This window comes from Esox lucius, chromosome 2 (assembly GCF_011004845.1).
Source record: "Esox lucius isolate fEsoLuc1 chromosome 2, fEsoLuc1.pri, whole genome shotgun sequence".
Classification (NCBI taxonomy): Eukaryota; Metazoa; Chordata; class Actinopteri; order Esociformes; family Esocidae; genus Esox; species Esox lucius.
In genome coordinates, this window is record NC_047570.1 from 32887501 (window position 1) to 32905034 (window position 17534).

Below are 17534 nucleotides of genomic sequence, written 5' to 3' on the forward strand. Positions count from 1 at the left end.
AGAGATACAGACAGAGAGAGAGATACAGACAGAGAGAGAGATACAGACAGAGAGAGAGAGATACAGACAGAGAGAGAGAGATACAGACAGAGAGAGAGAGATACACACAGAGAGAGAGATACACACAGAGAGAGAGATACACACAGAGAGAGAGATACACACAGAGAGAGAGAGATACACACAGAGAGAGATACACACAGAAAGAGAGATACACAGAGAGAGAGAGATACACACAGAGAGAGAGATACACACAGAGAGAGAGATACACACAGAGAGAGAGAGATACACACAGAGAGAGAGAGATACACACAGAGAGAGATACACACAGAGAGAGATACAGACAGAGAGAGATACAGACAGAGAGAGATACACACAGAGAGAGGTACAGACAGAGAGAGGTACAGACAGAGAGAGATACACACAGAGAGTGATAAAGATAATAAGAGATATAGACAGAAAGATAGAAACACAGATAATGAGACACAGACAAAGAGAGAGATAAAGAGAGATAGAGATTGGTACAGGGAGTTTTCAGAGAGGCTCCTGGTTCAATTCAGACTCAGAACTCAGTTTCTATAGGTGTTGGAAACTCACCATCAGGTTGTTAGGGGCAGGTCTCTCTTTGGGTAGTCTTCTCATGCTGAAAAAATAATAACACATAACTGTTTTACCACAAAGCATGCATAGCCTTTTCCAATAGTAAAAACAATTGTATTTTCAGTTCACTGAGTGCATTATAAAATATCCCAATAGTAATATCCAAATGAGCACATAGCGGCAATCATCCAAGAGTATTAGTAAAAAAGCCTAACTGCCAGACAGTCCCAGTGGTGCCTTTGTCAGACCTTGAGCTCAGCAGAACGGAGATCGTAGAGTTTATGCATTATGATAATTACATTTGTTGACATCCAGTCCACAGTCATGCAAAAGGTCTCCCTGACAGTGTGTGTGTTTTGCTCTATTATCTAGCATCACTACCAAACTACACTAAAGACTGTTAAAACCACACACACTGCCCAAACAGACAGTGACTTAGCCACTACATTTGTCAGGGCGACCTACATAGGGGACTGTGAGGGATTAGTGAGCGGTACCAGAGAGGTCCGTCCGGAGCTAACCGCGTTACCGCGCCATGAATCACAGCGGGCAGGGATGGACCACAGCCCTCTAAGAATAGCCCAGGAGGTGGCGTGCCAGTCTGGTGCCAGGGCGGGCACCGGCACGGTAAGGAGACAGAAAGGTGCCCTGTTTGAGTAAATAAGGCAGCGAGATGGATAAACAACAGCTGGCACGCACGCACACACACACACACACACACACAGAAGTGTACACAGAACTGCTTGAACGTGCACACGCAGACACTAACGCCGAACGGTCATGCTTCTGGCCGGTTGGCTTCTGCCGTGGGTCCCTTTCCCCTAGGTGAGGGGCCTGTTTGCTAAGGTAATAGGAGGCCAGCGAGCCCTCAGGGGCATGGACAGTGTAAATATTGTGATGTGCGGCTACAGTAATGAACCGTTCAGCCGATTCATTTGTCCTGCTGAAGAGCCCTGTGAACAGGGCCACGACACGTCCTTGTTATCCCGTCTGGGAGCCGGGGCGCCCAGCCTAACAGCAGGCACCCAACAGAGGACGGTGGAGGACGACACAGTGGTAATGTGGAACCTACATGACATGTACCCAGGTATGAAAGCGCCCTACAAAATGGGAAAGAGCGGTCGTAGAGGTCTCATTAAGGGGCACAAAAAAAAGTTGCGCTCTAATGGAAAATGAAGAGTGATCTTTAATTCATTGAATTAAAGCTTGCACTAGGTTAATGTGTTGGGTTACTTCTTAAGAAAACGTGTGCCGTTGAAACCGACCTTAAATGGAGACTTAAGGGAGTCTAGTTGAAGGAAGTGGGAACTCACCACTGTGTGATGAAATGGACAAAGTTCTCGCTGAATTGACCCACAGGAAGAACAGGGGGGTTCTGAGGGAAAAAAGACAGGACACGATGAGAGTAAATCAACCTTGTTTAAAGGAAATCTAGGCAAACAATTTGGGAACTAAACAACATATTAATAACCTTGAATATTCCTTAAATAACAAATGCAATTACACAAATCCCCCCCAAAATCTTGATTCCTCATAATCACTGCACCTAGAACTGTATCCACTGGTTAAGAACACAAAACCAGAACTCCAAGAACCCCCCCCCCCCCCATCAACCCACCCCAACCCTGAACTATAGAACTGTAGTTATTAAAACACATTTTGCTGAGAAAAGCCGACCTTGATGAGGAGGATATTTCTGAAGGCGGCTGTACATTGTCCCACCTCCTTAGTAAAAAGAGGTAGCGTTTAACTGCACCTGAACCCCACCTATTGTAGGATGAACACAATGAGGCAAGGAAATAACCTCCTTTAGGAATCAGAGGTGGAGGGAGGGAGTAAGTGGGGGTGAGAAGAAGTGTGAGCGACAGAGGCCACCCTGGACAAGAATAAAAATGAAATATAGGATATTTGGACGTGAAAGAGTAAAATTAAAACTCATTCATTCATTAGGGCATTCAGGCACAAAGTTTTTTAGAAAGTAAAGTATCTTTCACTGGGCAGGGACGCTGTATGAATAAAAATAAAATCTGAATGATATTATAAAGGTAGTGTGTTGCTGTTTGCTAGTCAGGGACTTTAGTTGAACAACCTTGTCATGTTCTTGTGCAATCAACTACCACAAGACAGTCACAGAGATCTGGAGAAAAACACCCTGGAGAGTGAAAAACACATTGGGGAGTGAAAAACACATTGGGGAGTGAAAAACACATTGGGGAGTGAAAAACAGAGTGGGGAGTGAAAAACAGAGTGGGGAGTGAAAAACACCCTGGGGAGTGAAAAACACCATGGGGAGTGAAAAACACAGTGGGGAGAGAAAAACACCCTGGGGAGAGAAAAACACCCTGGGGAGTGAAAAACAGAGGAGCATTTAGGCCAACCGGGGGTAGCTGGTTTCATTCAAGTATGTCTCGGCTGTACACAGAGCAAAGACTGGACTTAAGTCAATTAGAATGTGAGGAACACAAGAACAATTAAGTAGAATATTCTTTTTTATTATGACCTAGAATTACATTTTCTCAGGTAAACCTAGTGTAAGGTGTGGAGTAGGACATTTTATAAGTAAAAAGTATGATACTCATTTTTTTTATCAATAGAAAAAGCTAAACTCCCCATCTGATGGAGGAGTAATCAGCCATATCATGTACAGCTGTGACGGAGAAACCAGAACCAACCATATGGAGAGACCCAACCAGAGACCCTCTATAACTCTCCACCATATGGAGAAATCAGACATAACCAGAGACTGCCTATAACCGCCCTTCCATTGATCCATATGGAGAAACCAAACCCAACCAGAAACCATCTATAACCTCGAAAAAAAACTTGAAAAAATGCTGCGGGTCCGTGAATCATTTCGGAGGTATGTTTTGGATCATTGTCCTGTTGGCAGATCCAAAAACAACCCAGTCTTAGTCTCTGGGCAGAGGCAGACAGGTTTTTACCTGAAATCTCCAGGTACTTGATGGAGTCCATGTTGCAATTTATTCTAATCAGGTTCCCAGGGCCTTTGTTATTAAAACAGCCCCATAACATGAGATCCACCACCATAGTTCACAGTGGGAATTAGGTTATTTTCTATATGACCATGTATCTTTTTACACCAAAAGCGCCTCTGCGGTTTGTTGCCAGAATACCCTTTTTTAATCTCATCAGACCTTAGAACCTGGGTGCAATCAATGTTCCAAATACATGTAGCAAACCCCAAGCGCTTATGTTTTGAGGTTTGGGGACATCAGAGGCTATCTTCCGGCAACCTTTCCAAATAACTTTTGTGGACGGAGGTGGCTTATAAATCATTGTTTTGGAGAATTAGTGACCCCAAAATATCCTACATCTCAAACCGTGATCCTTGGTGATTTTTGTGACAACCACTCTTCTCACTGTGGTTGGGGTCAAAACACAGCTCCAATTGTTTTACATTTCTTAACGACTGGGTCTTTAGATGCATGTAGTAATCTTTTTAAAGACAATGCCTGATTTGTGAAGGTCAACAAACCTTTTGTCTCAATTAAAAAACAAAAGCTGGCCTTTCCCATGTTGCTGGAGGACTAAGCCAGGCTGTCACATCATATTTGTTACCCAATGAAACGAAATGTAATCGAGTTCCCAAAGATTGACAAAGACTTATGTAAGGAACATCTTAGTTGGAATATACACTCACCTAAAGGATTATTAGGAACACCATACTAATACTGTGTTTGACCCCCTTTCGCCTTCAGAACTGCCTTAATTCTACGTGGCACTGACTCAACAAGGTGCTGAAAGCATTCTTTAGAAATGTTGATAGGATAGCATCATGCAGTTGATGGAGATTTGTGGGATGCACATCCAGGGCACGAAGCTCCTGTTCCACCACATCCCAAAGATGCTCTATTGGGTTGAGATCTGGTGACTGTGGGGGCCATTTCAGTACGTGAACTCATTGTCATGTTCAAGAAACCAATTTGAAATGATTCGAGCTTTGTGACATGGTGCATTATCCTGCTGGAAGTAGCCATCAGAGGATGGGTACATGGCGGTCATAAAGGGATGGACATGGTCAGAAACAATGCTCAGGTAGGCCGTGGCATTTAAACAATGCCCAATTGGCACTAAGGGGCCTAAAGTGTGCCAAAAAAACATCCCCCACACCATTACACCACAACCACCAGCCTGCACAGTGGTAACAAGGCATGATGGATCCATGTTCTCATTCTGTTTACGCCAAATTCTGACTCTACCATCTGAATGTCTCAACAGAAATTGACACTCATCAGACCAGGCAACATTCTTCAGTCTTCAACTGTCCAATTTTGGTGAGCTCGTGCAAACTGTAACCTCTTTTTCCTATTTGTAGTGGAGATGAGTGGTACCCGGTGGGGTCTTCTGCTGTTGTAGCCCATCCGCCTCAAGGTTGTGCGTGTTGTGGCTTCACAAATGCTTTGCTGCATACCTCGGTTGTAACGAGTGGTTATTTCAGTCAAAGTTGCTCTTCTATCAGCTTGAATCAGTCGGCCCATTCTCCTCGGACCTCTAGCACCAACAAGGCATTTTCGCCCACAGGACTGCCGCATACTGGATGTTTTTCCCTTTTCACACCATTCTTTGTAAACCCTAGAAATGGTTGTGTGTGAAAATCCCAGTAACTGAGCAGATTGTGAAATACTCAAACCGGCCCGTCTGGCACCAACAACCATGCCACGCTCAAAATTGCTTAACTCATCTTTCTTTCCCATTCTGACATTCAGTTTGGAGTTCAGGAGATTGTCTTGACCAGGACCATACCCCTAAATGCATTGAAGCAACTGCCATGTGATTGGTTGATTAGATAATTGCATTCATGAGAAATTTAACAGGTGTTCCTAATAATCCTTTAGGTGAGTGTATGTAAATATATTTTGTTCATAAGATTTAAGTGATGCTAATAATTGTGATGTTTAAGTGGTGCCAAAAAGTATTTTATTCAAAAATGATTTTATTGGTGATTTCTATTTATTTCCCTTTTGTTCTTTAAACAATTTTCACAAAATTAAAGTTTAGACTCATATGATACTCACATTTTTTCACAGCCTATTTGTTAATTACCAATAATGCAACACCTTTGCTTTTATCATCATGTTGACAAAATTACATTAGATGTATTAAATAGTAAACAACAGCAATGATATAACAAAAATAGCTAGGAATGTATTTAGGTCAAATAAAAAGTGAATGAGTGAGGTTGCAAACAAAAACAAAAGGTGTGTTGTTTGACTGGTATTACTCGGAAAAGAGCCAAAGAGCAATGTCTAGTATAGTGACATAATACAATCTTTCCAAAGAGGGGATGCAACTTTACGCTACATTATGAATGTGAGACACATGACGGATGGACAGGGAAAACAAAAAAAATTTGATATCGGGTAAAATTACACATAAAAGAGAGAATGCGGCGAAAAGGGAATTGGAACGCAGGGGGGATCTGTTGAATAGAAAAATAATAGCTGTCATCTGTTTTTTGCCAGAGGGAGAGAACTAAGCCTGTCAACGTAACGGTGACCAAAGAAAGGTACAAACACGTCAAAAAGCTTTCCAGTGAAAACCAACCCTTCACACACACACACACACACACACACTATGCTCCCTGCCAGTAAAAACACCTCTGGGTAGCTTTTCCTATTTCTGACACAACCCAGTCCCGGCAAACTATGATACATGCACCCATTTAAATTAACAAAGGAACGTCTCGTTCTAATCTCGCTCCACTTCCAAGTTCTGCCGCTGCTTGAATGAGCAATAGAGTATCCGTCTCTCTCACTCTTACACAAATGCAGCCTGCAGCAGTACAGGTGACATGCCTCAGTGTACACACCGTTTAGAGAGAGAGAGAACCAAACAATCTCCCCCAGCAGAGATGTTGTGTGTTGCCGGAAGATAGAGAGACACACACACACACACACACACACACACACACACGGGAATGTGTCGTGCAGCACAAAGGCGCAAACACACGCACACCTGAAACGCCTGAGCACACGTGTACACGTGCACGCACACTCATGCATGTATTCATTGCCACAGCAGAGGAGAATAGGGCCCGACTTTGATGTGTAGCGTGTATAGCGTCGCTTCAGAGACGAGCATGATGATGAAAGCCACGGCCCCCATCTTTTCCCTCTGACCACCATTACCCCCCCCCCCACCCCCCCCCACCCCCCCCAACACACAGCAGTAAATATACATGTCATTGGCCCAGCGCAATTATCAGGCAAAATGAGATCCGTAATTACAGGGCCAGAGAAACCAAGACAGTTCTAGTTAGAGGAGCGCTGATCAAGGAGTCAGAGAGACAGAAGCAATGTAAATTGGTATATGGTCTCATTGCAGTTATTACAGATATGGTTTAGGAGAATCATGGGTCAAATATCCTCTTCTGTCCTTCCAAATAAAGGCGATGCTTAAAAGATGGGAGAAAGGCAGATATGGAGATCCAGATGAAGAGAGGGACAGAGATACAGATGGAGCGAGTGAGAGAGGACATTAACAAAAGGTAGTCAGGTAAATGGGTTCACTAATGTATGTACACACACACACACACAAACAGACACACACACACACAAACAGACACACACACACAAACAGACACACACACACACACAATGAGGTAAAGGAAAAAATCTCCTTTAGGAAATCAATGAAGGGGGAAGGTGAAAATAATCAGCCCTGGCCACCAGAAGATTTCATATAGGAGATATATCTGTAAAAAGCAGCAGACTTCAGATTGAAAAAAGTCATTTATTTGGGGGGGGGGAGAAAACAGGCCTCTTTCACTTGGCAGATGCATTGTACACAGAGTTTCATCAATGCATAAAAACAACAACTTTAAATATATTATAGCAGCAGTTTGTTACACTTCGATAGTCCAAGACTCACTCAAAGACTGTGGGGAAACAGCAAAAAGGACAGGAGGGCAGAGGGGAATTTCTACTGATCGGCAGGTGCTGAAACACAGTGGACACAGAGAGAAGGATGGAGAGATACGAGTGGAAGAGAAAAATAACTACTGGTATGAAAACAAGAGAATACTGTAAAACCCTCTGGAGTCCAAAAACAAAACGCCCCTCAAAAGGTGTTTGGAAAAGGAAAACTTCCCAAAACACCTACGACCCCTTCGGCCAACAGACAGTACAACGGTCCAGTTCTTCCTTGCAGCAATCCTACATGCAAGGTGTCGAGAATACATTTCTAACAGCACAGCTCAAGAGCACTCCAAGGTTAAGAACGGCTGTTTGCTCAAGATCCCAGTAGTGTGTCTGAACCTGGACATAAAAGATACAGAAGATTTCCATGTTTATTTAGCTCTCCGCTGATTCCCACGACGACCAGCCTCATGATCCCCAGCAGTCCCATGGCAACGTGGCGCTGTCTGACTGTGTGAGAGCTGCCAAGCACGCCCCTGTTGTCCCCCAGATACACCTGCAGCAAGACCAATATTAATGATCCTTAAAACAGACCCGCGTGTGCGTGTGCGTGCGCGTCCGTCCGTCCGTCCGTCCGTGTCTGTGTGCGCGCGTGACCACACACGCATTCAAATGAAGAGTGTGTCTTGTTTCGTTCCCATAGTACCAAAAAGACATAACAATGTCGTCTTTGTTTTTGTTTTGGATTTAATTAACGGTGTTCATAATTTTAAGAGTTCAAAACCACCAAGGTTACAGCTGAGAAATGGCAGTTCTGTAAGATGGAGTTCTGTAAGAAAGTCCAGACGACCGTGTTCTGCAGGAAGGTCCGGACGACCGTGTTCTGCAGGAAAGTCCGGACGGCCGTGTTCTGCAGGAAGGTCCGGACGGCCGTGTTCTGCAGGAAGGTCCGGACGGCCGTGTTCTGCAGGAAGGTCCGGACGACCGTGTTCTGCAGGAAGGTCCGGACGACCGTGTTCTGCAGGAAGGTCCGGACGACCGTGTTCTGCAGGAAGGTCCGGACGACCGTGTTCTGCAGGAAGGTCCGGACGACCGTGTTCTGCAGGAAAGTCCGGACGACTGTGTTCTGCAGGAAATCCGGACGACAGTGTTCTGCAAGAAAGTCCGGACGACCGTGTTCTGCCCAAATGCTCTGGAAGGCTACAATACCGCCTTGGACAACGAGCCCTGTTCTGAGGTCATGTCGCTTGGCGGGGCTTCATCCACGTGGGTGCTGATTGGTCAGCCCATGCCACCTTGACCCGCTCCAGTCCTGTCCCGTTTCTAACCAATTCCAATGTCCACGGCCTCCGATACCGTCAGGGTATTCCCAGCCGTGTGTCTCCTGTCATCACTAAGCCCTTGGACTGTGAATGTAGGGTGGTGGTAGCCGCCAGCCCCAGAGAGCCCGTTAACCCCTCCCCGCCACCAGGGGGAAGCAGCAAAGGGCGATGGAGAAAATAGTTTGATTGATGCCTCCGCCTTAGTGACTAATGAACAGTTCAGCCAGGTCAACCCATTACAACTGCAAGCGTTTAATTATTAATTACGCCCAATCTATACATGTAAAGGACAAGCGCGGTATGTTCAATGTGCGGTAGAGGTTGGTGTGTGTTGGGTGGGGCTCGGATCTCTCCTGGCATTTTAGCTATTAGCATGTGTCAGCAAGGAGCTGAAGCGGAAACGGAGAGCGGCGACAGATAGGGAAAGGTCCCTCGTTGCGAGGTGCTCAAAACAGAGGAAAGAAGTGATCCATGCACACCAACCCAGCGCAAGGAAAAACACTATATCAACAAAAATAAAGACAACTCAAGTGATCAGTTAAAACAGGCGTTTCAAATAGATATATATATATATATTTTTATCCTCTCTCTTAAAATACACCCCAGAAGCCGGTGTGTGCGTACAGGAAAGGGAAGTGTGTCAAGGTTCCGCTAGCATGTGCTTCTGTAGGTCAGAGGTCAAGGTTAATGCTACATTTTGGTTGGCCTAACAACCCTGGTGCTCTGTGGTCTGTGGTCACGCTACATTACCACGGCTGTGTGTGTCTGTGTGTACTCATGCTTTGTGTGTGTATAAGCACCTGAATGTGTGTGTGTGTGCGCTAACACTGCAGTGTGCACTTGGCACAGAAATGGCGATTGTCTATCAACATTTGGCGGCAATGACACACACAATCAAACACAGGTACTAAACGTTGGCACATTTTCACAAAATTTTACCAAAACTAAATATCATAAAATTAATTGGGAATATATGGTAATTATCGAGTGAACATTTTAAAAAGCCCACATGATGTTGTATCCAATTGGAGACGAGTGAATCTGGCTGGATAAAACCTAGAAAAGGTGGGCAGAGCTGGGAACAGACTAGTTAGATGCTACTGGGCAACACTTGAGTCTTTCTATAAATTCTGGGCAAATCATTAAGTCCACTATGTTCATAAGATATTCTATCTTTGGGAACAATAAAACCAAGTATATCAGATAGTCAATCAATGAGAAAGCGGTCAGAAGGCCGTCCCAGGTCCACCTTGGCTTCCACTTCCTGGACACAGGGAGGCCTTTCGCGGGTGATGAGGTTTACACATGTAGGGGGGCCATGACTGTCACTAAACAAGTAACAGCCGTTTGGGCCGACTCCGACAATAACAGGGCTTTTGGATCATACAGTGTAGTAAAGCACCCTCCTGTAACATTCTACACTAGCCACAGATATATTGTCCTCATTTGGCGGTGAGATAACAGTAAGAAAAAAATTTTCACCTATTCATCAATGAAGGAGTGATTCTCTTAAGACGGTTCTTGAGCACCAACTAGTTTTACACAAACTCACCTTTAAGCAGTCTGCTTCAATCCTTTTTCCGCCTGGCTGTCGAGCACAATGTGTGAACGCGTGTAGAATGACTGGAGGCAGCAGTGTGTGTGTGTGTGTGTTTGTAGAATAATTCAAAGCAGCAGTGCATGTGTGTCTATGTGCGAATGTGAGCTGTGTGTGTCTACAGGGCCACTCAGAGAGGCAGTGTGGGTAGTGTGCGAAATGGCTCAAGGCGGTTGTGTGTGGGGGGGGGGCGGAGGGGTGAGCGAGCGCGAGCGAAGCCGTCTGAGCACTGTGCTTCATTAGGAAACAAAATATAAGCTTTCCACCCCATTAGGAATGACTTTAGAAGCGAAAGCACATAAGACGGCGACTCACCTCATCAACGATGCATTGCAGTAACTGGAGAGGCTTGAATGGGAGGACCGAGGAGAGGAAAGAAGGAGCAGGGAGAAAGAAAAAACGTATTAGCCTACACGCAACGCACCGATGGTGGGAAAGAAAATCATTAATGTAATAAAAAGGTATGTATTTAGATTAATCAAAAGCAGCAAGCTCAGGCAGAGCCGAGGCACTCCGAATGTTTCTATTATTCTATAATGGCACCTTATCTAATACTGGCAGTTAAGGCCCGCTGTATCAGTTCATTGCCAAACACAATTTGTGGGATGTTTCAAATGAGGGAACCACTCGAGAGTGAAACACTGCCGGGGGTTCAGCTACACCCCCCCCCCCCCTGCATTTTTTTTTACACCCCCCCCCCTCCAAAAACGCATAAAATCTCACCATTAAAGATCCTTGGTTTTTCTGAATCTGTAAAGCAAGACGAAGACAAGAGGAGAAGTGGGGGGAGAGGGGGGGGAATGTGTAATTAGCATGTCATAATCAAAAGCGCGCACTCGGACACATTATGATCACTGGGAGAAAATGATGGCATCCCTGGTGGGCATTTCGTGGGCATGTGTTAACACCATTTACATAATGAAAATACACAAATGTTAATAGCCTTGTTCTCATTTGGCAAAGGGGGAGAGATTCAGCTATTTTAATTTCATCTTCAGTACCATACCCTCCAGGTTGTCTAAAGATGCAGGGTTGTAGAATGTATTGTGCATAATGTACATTTAAAATAGAAATCTAAAGGCTATGGAAACAATACTAAAAAATAATGACTTTGGCTTATTTTTAGAGGCCAAAAGGGGGTTATGGTCAAACACTAAAATAAACAACGGAAATATTTTGCTAGCAATGAAAACGCTTCAGTGTATTAGCTCTTTTGTCATCAACTGTCGACAATCAACAGAAAACAAGGTTCCAAAACAAAAGACAAGAATGTCCCGAAATGCCAGCCCTTCTCATCGAGTATTTATGCGTTTACTTGAGACATGAAACAGGCCTTGAAGTTTCTTTCATTGCCGAAAAGCACAATGCACACCACAGAAACAGAGTTTCTAGTAGTCAGACTGTGCATACAGATTGGTAGTCTCAAGGTCCTCTGCATGGGCTAGATGCCTGATTATGTTCAGTAAATAAATTGCTCGTTTCATAGGCTCTTTTGACCATGTGCTCGAGCACTTATTGATTCATTCTCTCAATTAAATACAGCTTTGCACTTGCGGTAAATATCAAGAGACCCCTTCATGGCTTCAATGTCCATTTCGCCTGATTCAGACACATTATATACGACTATGAAAGAAAAAAAAAAGGATTCATTCGGAAATAATTACTCAACATTTCAAGCTGCTCGGTGGTGACACTGGATTGTGGAAGGCAAACTTATTTGAGCTTTTGCTGCATGAAGTGTCTGTGCTTTCTGTACAAGGTTTTTCCATCTAGCATCAACAAAGTGAGGTGTGTGACAAAGCTCTCCCGTCTTCCTCTGTTTAACACAGACCTTGAAGGACATAAGATTGTGAACTAATTAACCTATCACAATGTACTACGTTTATCATGAAGGGCAGCCAGTGCCCAATGATGATGATTATACAGTCTACAAAGAAAATCTTTAAATGACTCTGATAGTGTTTTCATTTCTCAACATAAACTGGAAAATCTTTAATCATTTCATGCAAATTTAATATACAACAATCAAGAAAGAATGCAAAAGGAAGGATGGTCAATATACTCTTGCATCTGGATGGATTCCATTCATGGTAAAGGGAGAGAAGAAAATTCCATGGTAAAATACAATAGTAAATACAGCACCATCATTGTGGCCAGGAGTTCAAATTCTGCTTGTGGCTTACAAACAAGATTTGCTGTGGGAGGCACAGCGACAAAGACTGACTTCGGTGAATTGCATATCTAGAGTCTGGGGTCTGTCTATAGCTACTCCCAGCATGGATGGTCCTCTATTGAAGAAGATGAGGCAAAGAACTTTCTTTTTGTGATAATTGAACCCACCACCCACTTTGGCGTCCAACGTCCACCAGCTGTGGGATGCAACGCCACTTGTCGAAGTTACGAGACTGCAAAACACATTTGTGAGGTTTGCCTGCAGTGCACCCAAGTTCTTGATGGTTGGAGCCAAAGCAATCTAATCTAAAGGGACTAATTTAAGCCGGGAAACCAATGAGCGGCTAGAATGCAGAACGTCAAGCAACAAAAGTGTGACTAAAATATGTCCGGAAGCCCCTAAAATCAAGTCCAAGTTCGGGTCGTGTGGTAATAAAGAACATCCTCCTCTTCTTGAGGCGTGGTCCGAGTACAGGAAGGACCAGGTTCAATACATAACCTTCAAAGTGGGAGATGGAGCTGAGTGTCTTCAACATGACTCGCACTGGAACAGATCTTGAGGCCTCACCACTGCCAGCACTGTTCACCATACAACTCGGAGGCCGACACTCGGATGTTACTGCATTGTGTCCGTACCTCGCTGCACAGGAAACACACAGTGATCAAAAAGCGTGAAAACTATCTGCACTGTTTTCTGAATGACGTTTGGAGAAAAGATGTAGTTCTGGTAATGTCCAGAGAATACACAACCACATTGGGAAAGAAGTCTGTCATACTGGGATCTGGCTCCGTTGGCTCTCTGGCAGTGATGGTCAGTAATCTCAAAGGCATTGGCGAGGTGGGGTCAGCAGAGAAACTACTCTCCAGCCATGAACACCGCTATACCTTCAGAAAGCATGGAAAAGCTTTCCAAAGGCCACCACAGCTGTATAAAGCAGTTTTTTTTTATGTGCGACCGATATAACTAAAAAGGCAGGGAAGGAGAACAAGCAAGATCGCACATGTTGAAGAACGGACAAAGCTCTGGCAATACTCTACCACCAAAAACTCCTTTCATAAAAAGAGCCTACAGGCCAAGTGCCAAGCAACCATACCCAGGAGGAGCTTGCAGAGCCAGTCAGAGACCCCCACCAATGGCCATATGGCTGAAAGACTGAGCGACTTGTCGAATGTATGACACTGCACCTGCAAGAAAACTACGTAAAAATGAGTTGTTTCTCAACAGAAATTGCTACCATGTCTCCTGTTCTCATCCTCCTAGATCTATCCGCTGCCTTAAACACCGCTAACCATCAGATCTTCTCCTCCAGTCTCTCAGATCTGGGCGTATCAGGCTCAGCACATTCGGACAGCATCGTACCCGGCAGGCTGCTCAAACCTGGTGACGTGGAGAGGATCTGAGAGCGCTCCACAGGCACGTCCTACTGGTGTCTCCCAGGGCTCAGTTCGAGAACCTTTTCACACTCCAACCAAGTCACTTGGCTCTGTCATGTCCTCATATGGTCTAACCTATCTTTGCTATGCGGATGACTCATTCAGAAAGGTTGTCAATCTCCGCAAAAAACGCAGTCGACAAGAAACTGCAAAGAAATTTGGCACATCACCATTTTTTTCTCTCCGGTAACCTAAAGCCGTTGACTCGCTCCAGCAGGTAAATGCTCTAGAAAAGGTTTTCTGAGCAGACCTTATCTCACACCCAAAGCAGCACGGGTCCTCAACCAGGCACGTGTCATCTCACAGTCAGACTAGGCGTCCACTGGCTGTCCCACCGCGCAGGCTCAGCTCAGGCCAAGCTCTGTCCTGTCACCGCCAGGTTGGCACCAGCTTTCTCTGGAAGCTAGGACAGCAGTGTCCCTGCCCGTTTTCCAGAACCCTCTTCAAGATCATAGAAAAGGACTCAAGACCACAGTAGAGACGATGATGAAACAAATTCTTGATTGCTTTTGCGTTTTATTGCGTCACAATTTCTATTATATCATCTTAGGGGAAGTCAATTTGAGCAATTCACTGAATGTAAAAAAAAAACGTGCCAAATTCTGGAAGAATGCAGAGGAGCGTTCATTAATAATTAATGTCACTTATCCGCTAAAAGAACAAAAGCACAAAGAACGTTTACAGACAGATAAGGCATTCAAATAGGATCCTTCATATGAAAGACAATGAAACTCATTGCACAACACAATAAGAGGATAGTGTCAAAAGAGTCTACGTTACTCAACGCCGAAGACACAATAATTTATCTGTTGCATTCCCTACCATTTGTTTGACATTTTTACATGATCACCATAAATGAGCCTGAACATCTTCAAACAAAGTCCCAGAATATAAATAGCCGCCTTCATCAATTCTTGTAGATGTTTAGAAAACAGTTCAGTGAACACAAGTGAACACTCAAACATATTTGAACTACTTTTATTTCTCTTCCTATGCAGAACAATTTGAGATATAGGAAAAGGAAAATGAGGGAAAACAAAAACGTCAACAATAACGGTGAACGAAGAAAGGCACCAAATCAATTAGTGTGCGATGAGCTAGCGGCTGTATACACATCGCATTGAATCTGGTGTCTTCAAAGATTTTCAGAGCGAGCCGTGAGAAAACTCCATTAGCTCCTGACAAAGAATGCAAATGGATCACAACATGGGGCGGGGAGGAATTAAAGAGGCCGTCTCTAATCAATGACAAACATGGGATGAAAACGCCACGCTGTGTTCTGTTGTTGCCACTGCCAACCCATACTCCAGGCAACTGACACAGTCCGCATCCCCCAACATCCAACACACACACACACACACACCCACTCACTCACCCACCCACCCACCCACCCACCGAACCTACACCCAAACATACACAGATACACAGGTACTGAGCGTGCGCATGCCAACAGGCATACCAAAATGGAAGGGGTGAGGACCACAGCCTTTTCGGCAACCACAAGCAGCACCTCCCTGACCTTCAGATTCCTCCCCACATAATCTGACCCCGCTCTCCTGACAGCCCCTAGCGTGTTTGAATCCCAGGCGCCTCATTCCGGTCGGGTAGATGGCGGAGGGTGCAGACAAGGGTGGGGGGGGTGGGGGGGGCACGGGGAGGGATTCAGCGCAGACAGCTGCGCGGGCGTCTGCGTAAATGACAGCCTGGGCCTGAGGATGTCTGCCGGCTGCGCCTGGCAAGCTTAAGCCGCTGCGCCGCCACTCCACCCGTTCTATCAGGGCTGTGCCACAGCCTGCAGGTGAACTGTCTGCAACGCCATATGGAGCAGGGAAAATTAACAGCGACATGAGGAGAGTGGTGGCAGCGGGAGGTCTCCGTGACTGCTAACACACACCCACACACACACACAGACAGACAGACAGACAGACACACACACTTACTTTCTCTTTTGGTGTAACTTCAAATTTCAGACGTAGGGAAGACAGTATGGGAGAGACAAAAGAGAGAGGCAGTGAAAGAAGCAGTCAGGGAGAGGGAGAGACAAAAGAAGTAATAAATGGGGTGTGAAAACATTCAACGCTCCATCTCAACGCCTGTGGCTCTATTTGCAAGGAACAAAAAAACTCAAACAAGTTTCCACCCTATTTTTGGTACATTTGGTTATTTAGGCTAATGTATTAATCAGATTCTGGTGTTACTACAGCGGAAAGACTGACTGTAGTTTGGAATTTGCTGTAGATGTGATGTATTGTGCATTCTCAAGGGTCACCAGAGGCCTTGTGCCTGCGAAGAGAGGGCCTTCCGAATGATGCCTCCTCCCATACAAAATGGTGGATATGTAAATAACACAAGAGCACACAATCCCACATCTCTCCGCTTCTTATTCAAAAACCATACACGCATTTGTGTGTGCGTGCGTACGCATGTGATTCCGTGAGGCATCCATTAGTGTATGTAATCATACATTGGCGATTAACATGATAATGGCCGTGTTAATAGATGCTGCAGGAGAGGAGAGTGACAGTACTCCGAAATGAGACATGCCCGAGGCCAGCCAGCCAGCGACACACAAGCGCACGCACGCACGCACGCACGCAGCCCTACAGAGACAACGTCCTTGTGTACGTCATCAGAGCACACCTAATGCACAGGGCACCAACACGTATGGCTGTCCGCCTCAGAACAACATTAGTATTTTCCATGTCTCCGGGAAGAGTATTAACCAAAGTGACTCGGTTCGGCGTTAATCACTGGGTAGATGGCTCACGCCGTCTTAATTATTCTCTTAAAGACATTTATCGCAACCCCGCCCCAAAGAACACATCCAGGGAGAGAACACAAGCACACACACAACCACAACCACACACACACACACACACACCACACCAGGACAATTCCTCTTCTGGAAACACACTGTTTCTTTGCTGAATATACTCACAACCATCTTGCACGCGGCATCTTAGACGCGTTTTCTTTCGTGATTTTTTTTTTTAACCCCCTCCCCAACCAACGTCGGCCGTATGTGTGTCCCGGGCCCTCCACAGGCCGGCGATCGCGGTAGCCTTGAGTAATGTTCATTAGATTGGTTCTCAGCATGCCTGTTGGGTTAATCAGCACTGGGAGAGGGAGCGGTCAACAATGCAGACCATGGACTAATAGAACTGGCACTCCAGCTCACTGGTCCCCTTCTATCAACCTCAATTGAGTTTACACTCCACAACTTGAAAATCGTGTGTGTGTGTGTGTGTGTTTGCGTGTGTGACAGACAGAGTCACAAGTTAAACGAGGAGTCAATTTAAATGTTTTACATTTGTTTCTTAATATTCTTCATGAATGTCAAAACGTTTTGTTTTAGCAACTGTTTGTGGATTGGAACATAAACACATAACACTTTAATTGAAATGGTTGAGCTGGAAAGCTTCCTTAAAGTAGAACAGTATTCTAAAGTGGTGTATAAGAAATAAAAAGATGAGGTAAATGAATCCCACTGATTTCTTTAATGAAACTGGTTCTCTAACACTAAGATTGAATTTA

At 44.9% G+C, this 17534-nt stretch overlaps 1 protein-coding gene across 1 annotated transcript in view; it reads right to left on the reverse strand.

The window, feature by feature from the left end:
• map2k5 (mitogen-activated protein kinase kinase 5) overlaps positions 1-17534 on the reverse strand; it is a 62765-nt gene that overhangs the window by 11023 nt on the left and 34208 nt on the right. Inside the window, exons 18-21 of the mRNA XM_029124793.2 lie at positions 11118-11144; positions 10710-10742; positions 1911-1972; positions 595-640 (exon numbers count right to left, since the gene is read on the reverse strand). Of these exons, the coding sequence (XP_028980626.2) occupies positions 595-640; positions 1911-1972; positions 10710-10742; positions 11118-11144 (168 nt within the window). The remainder of the gene's footprint in view (positions 1-594; positions 641-1910; positions 1973-10709; positions 10743-11117; positions 11145-17534) is intronic.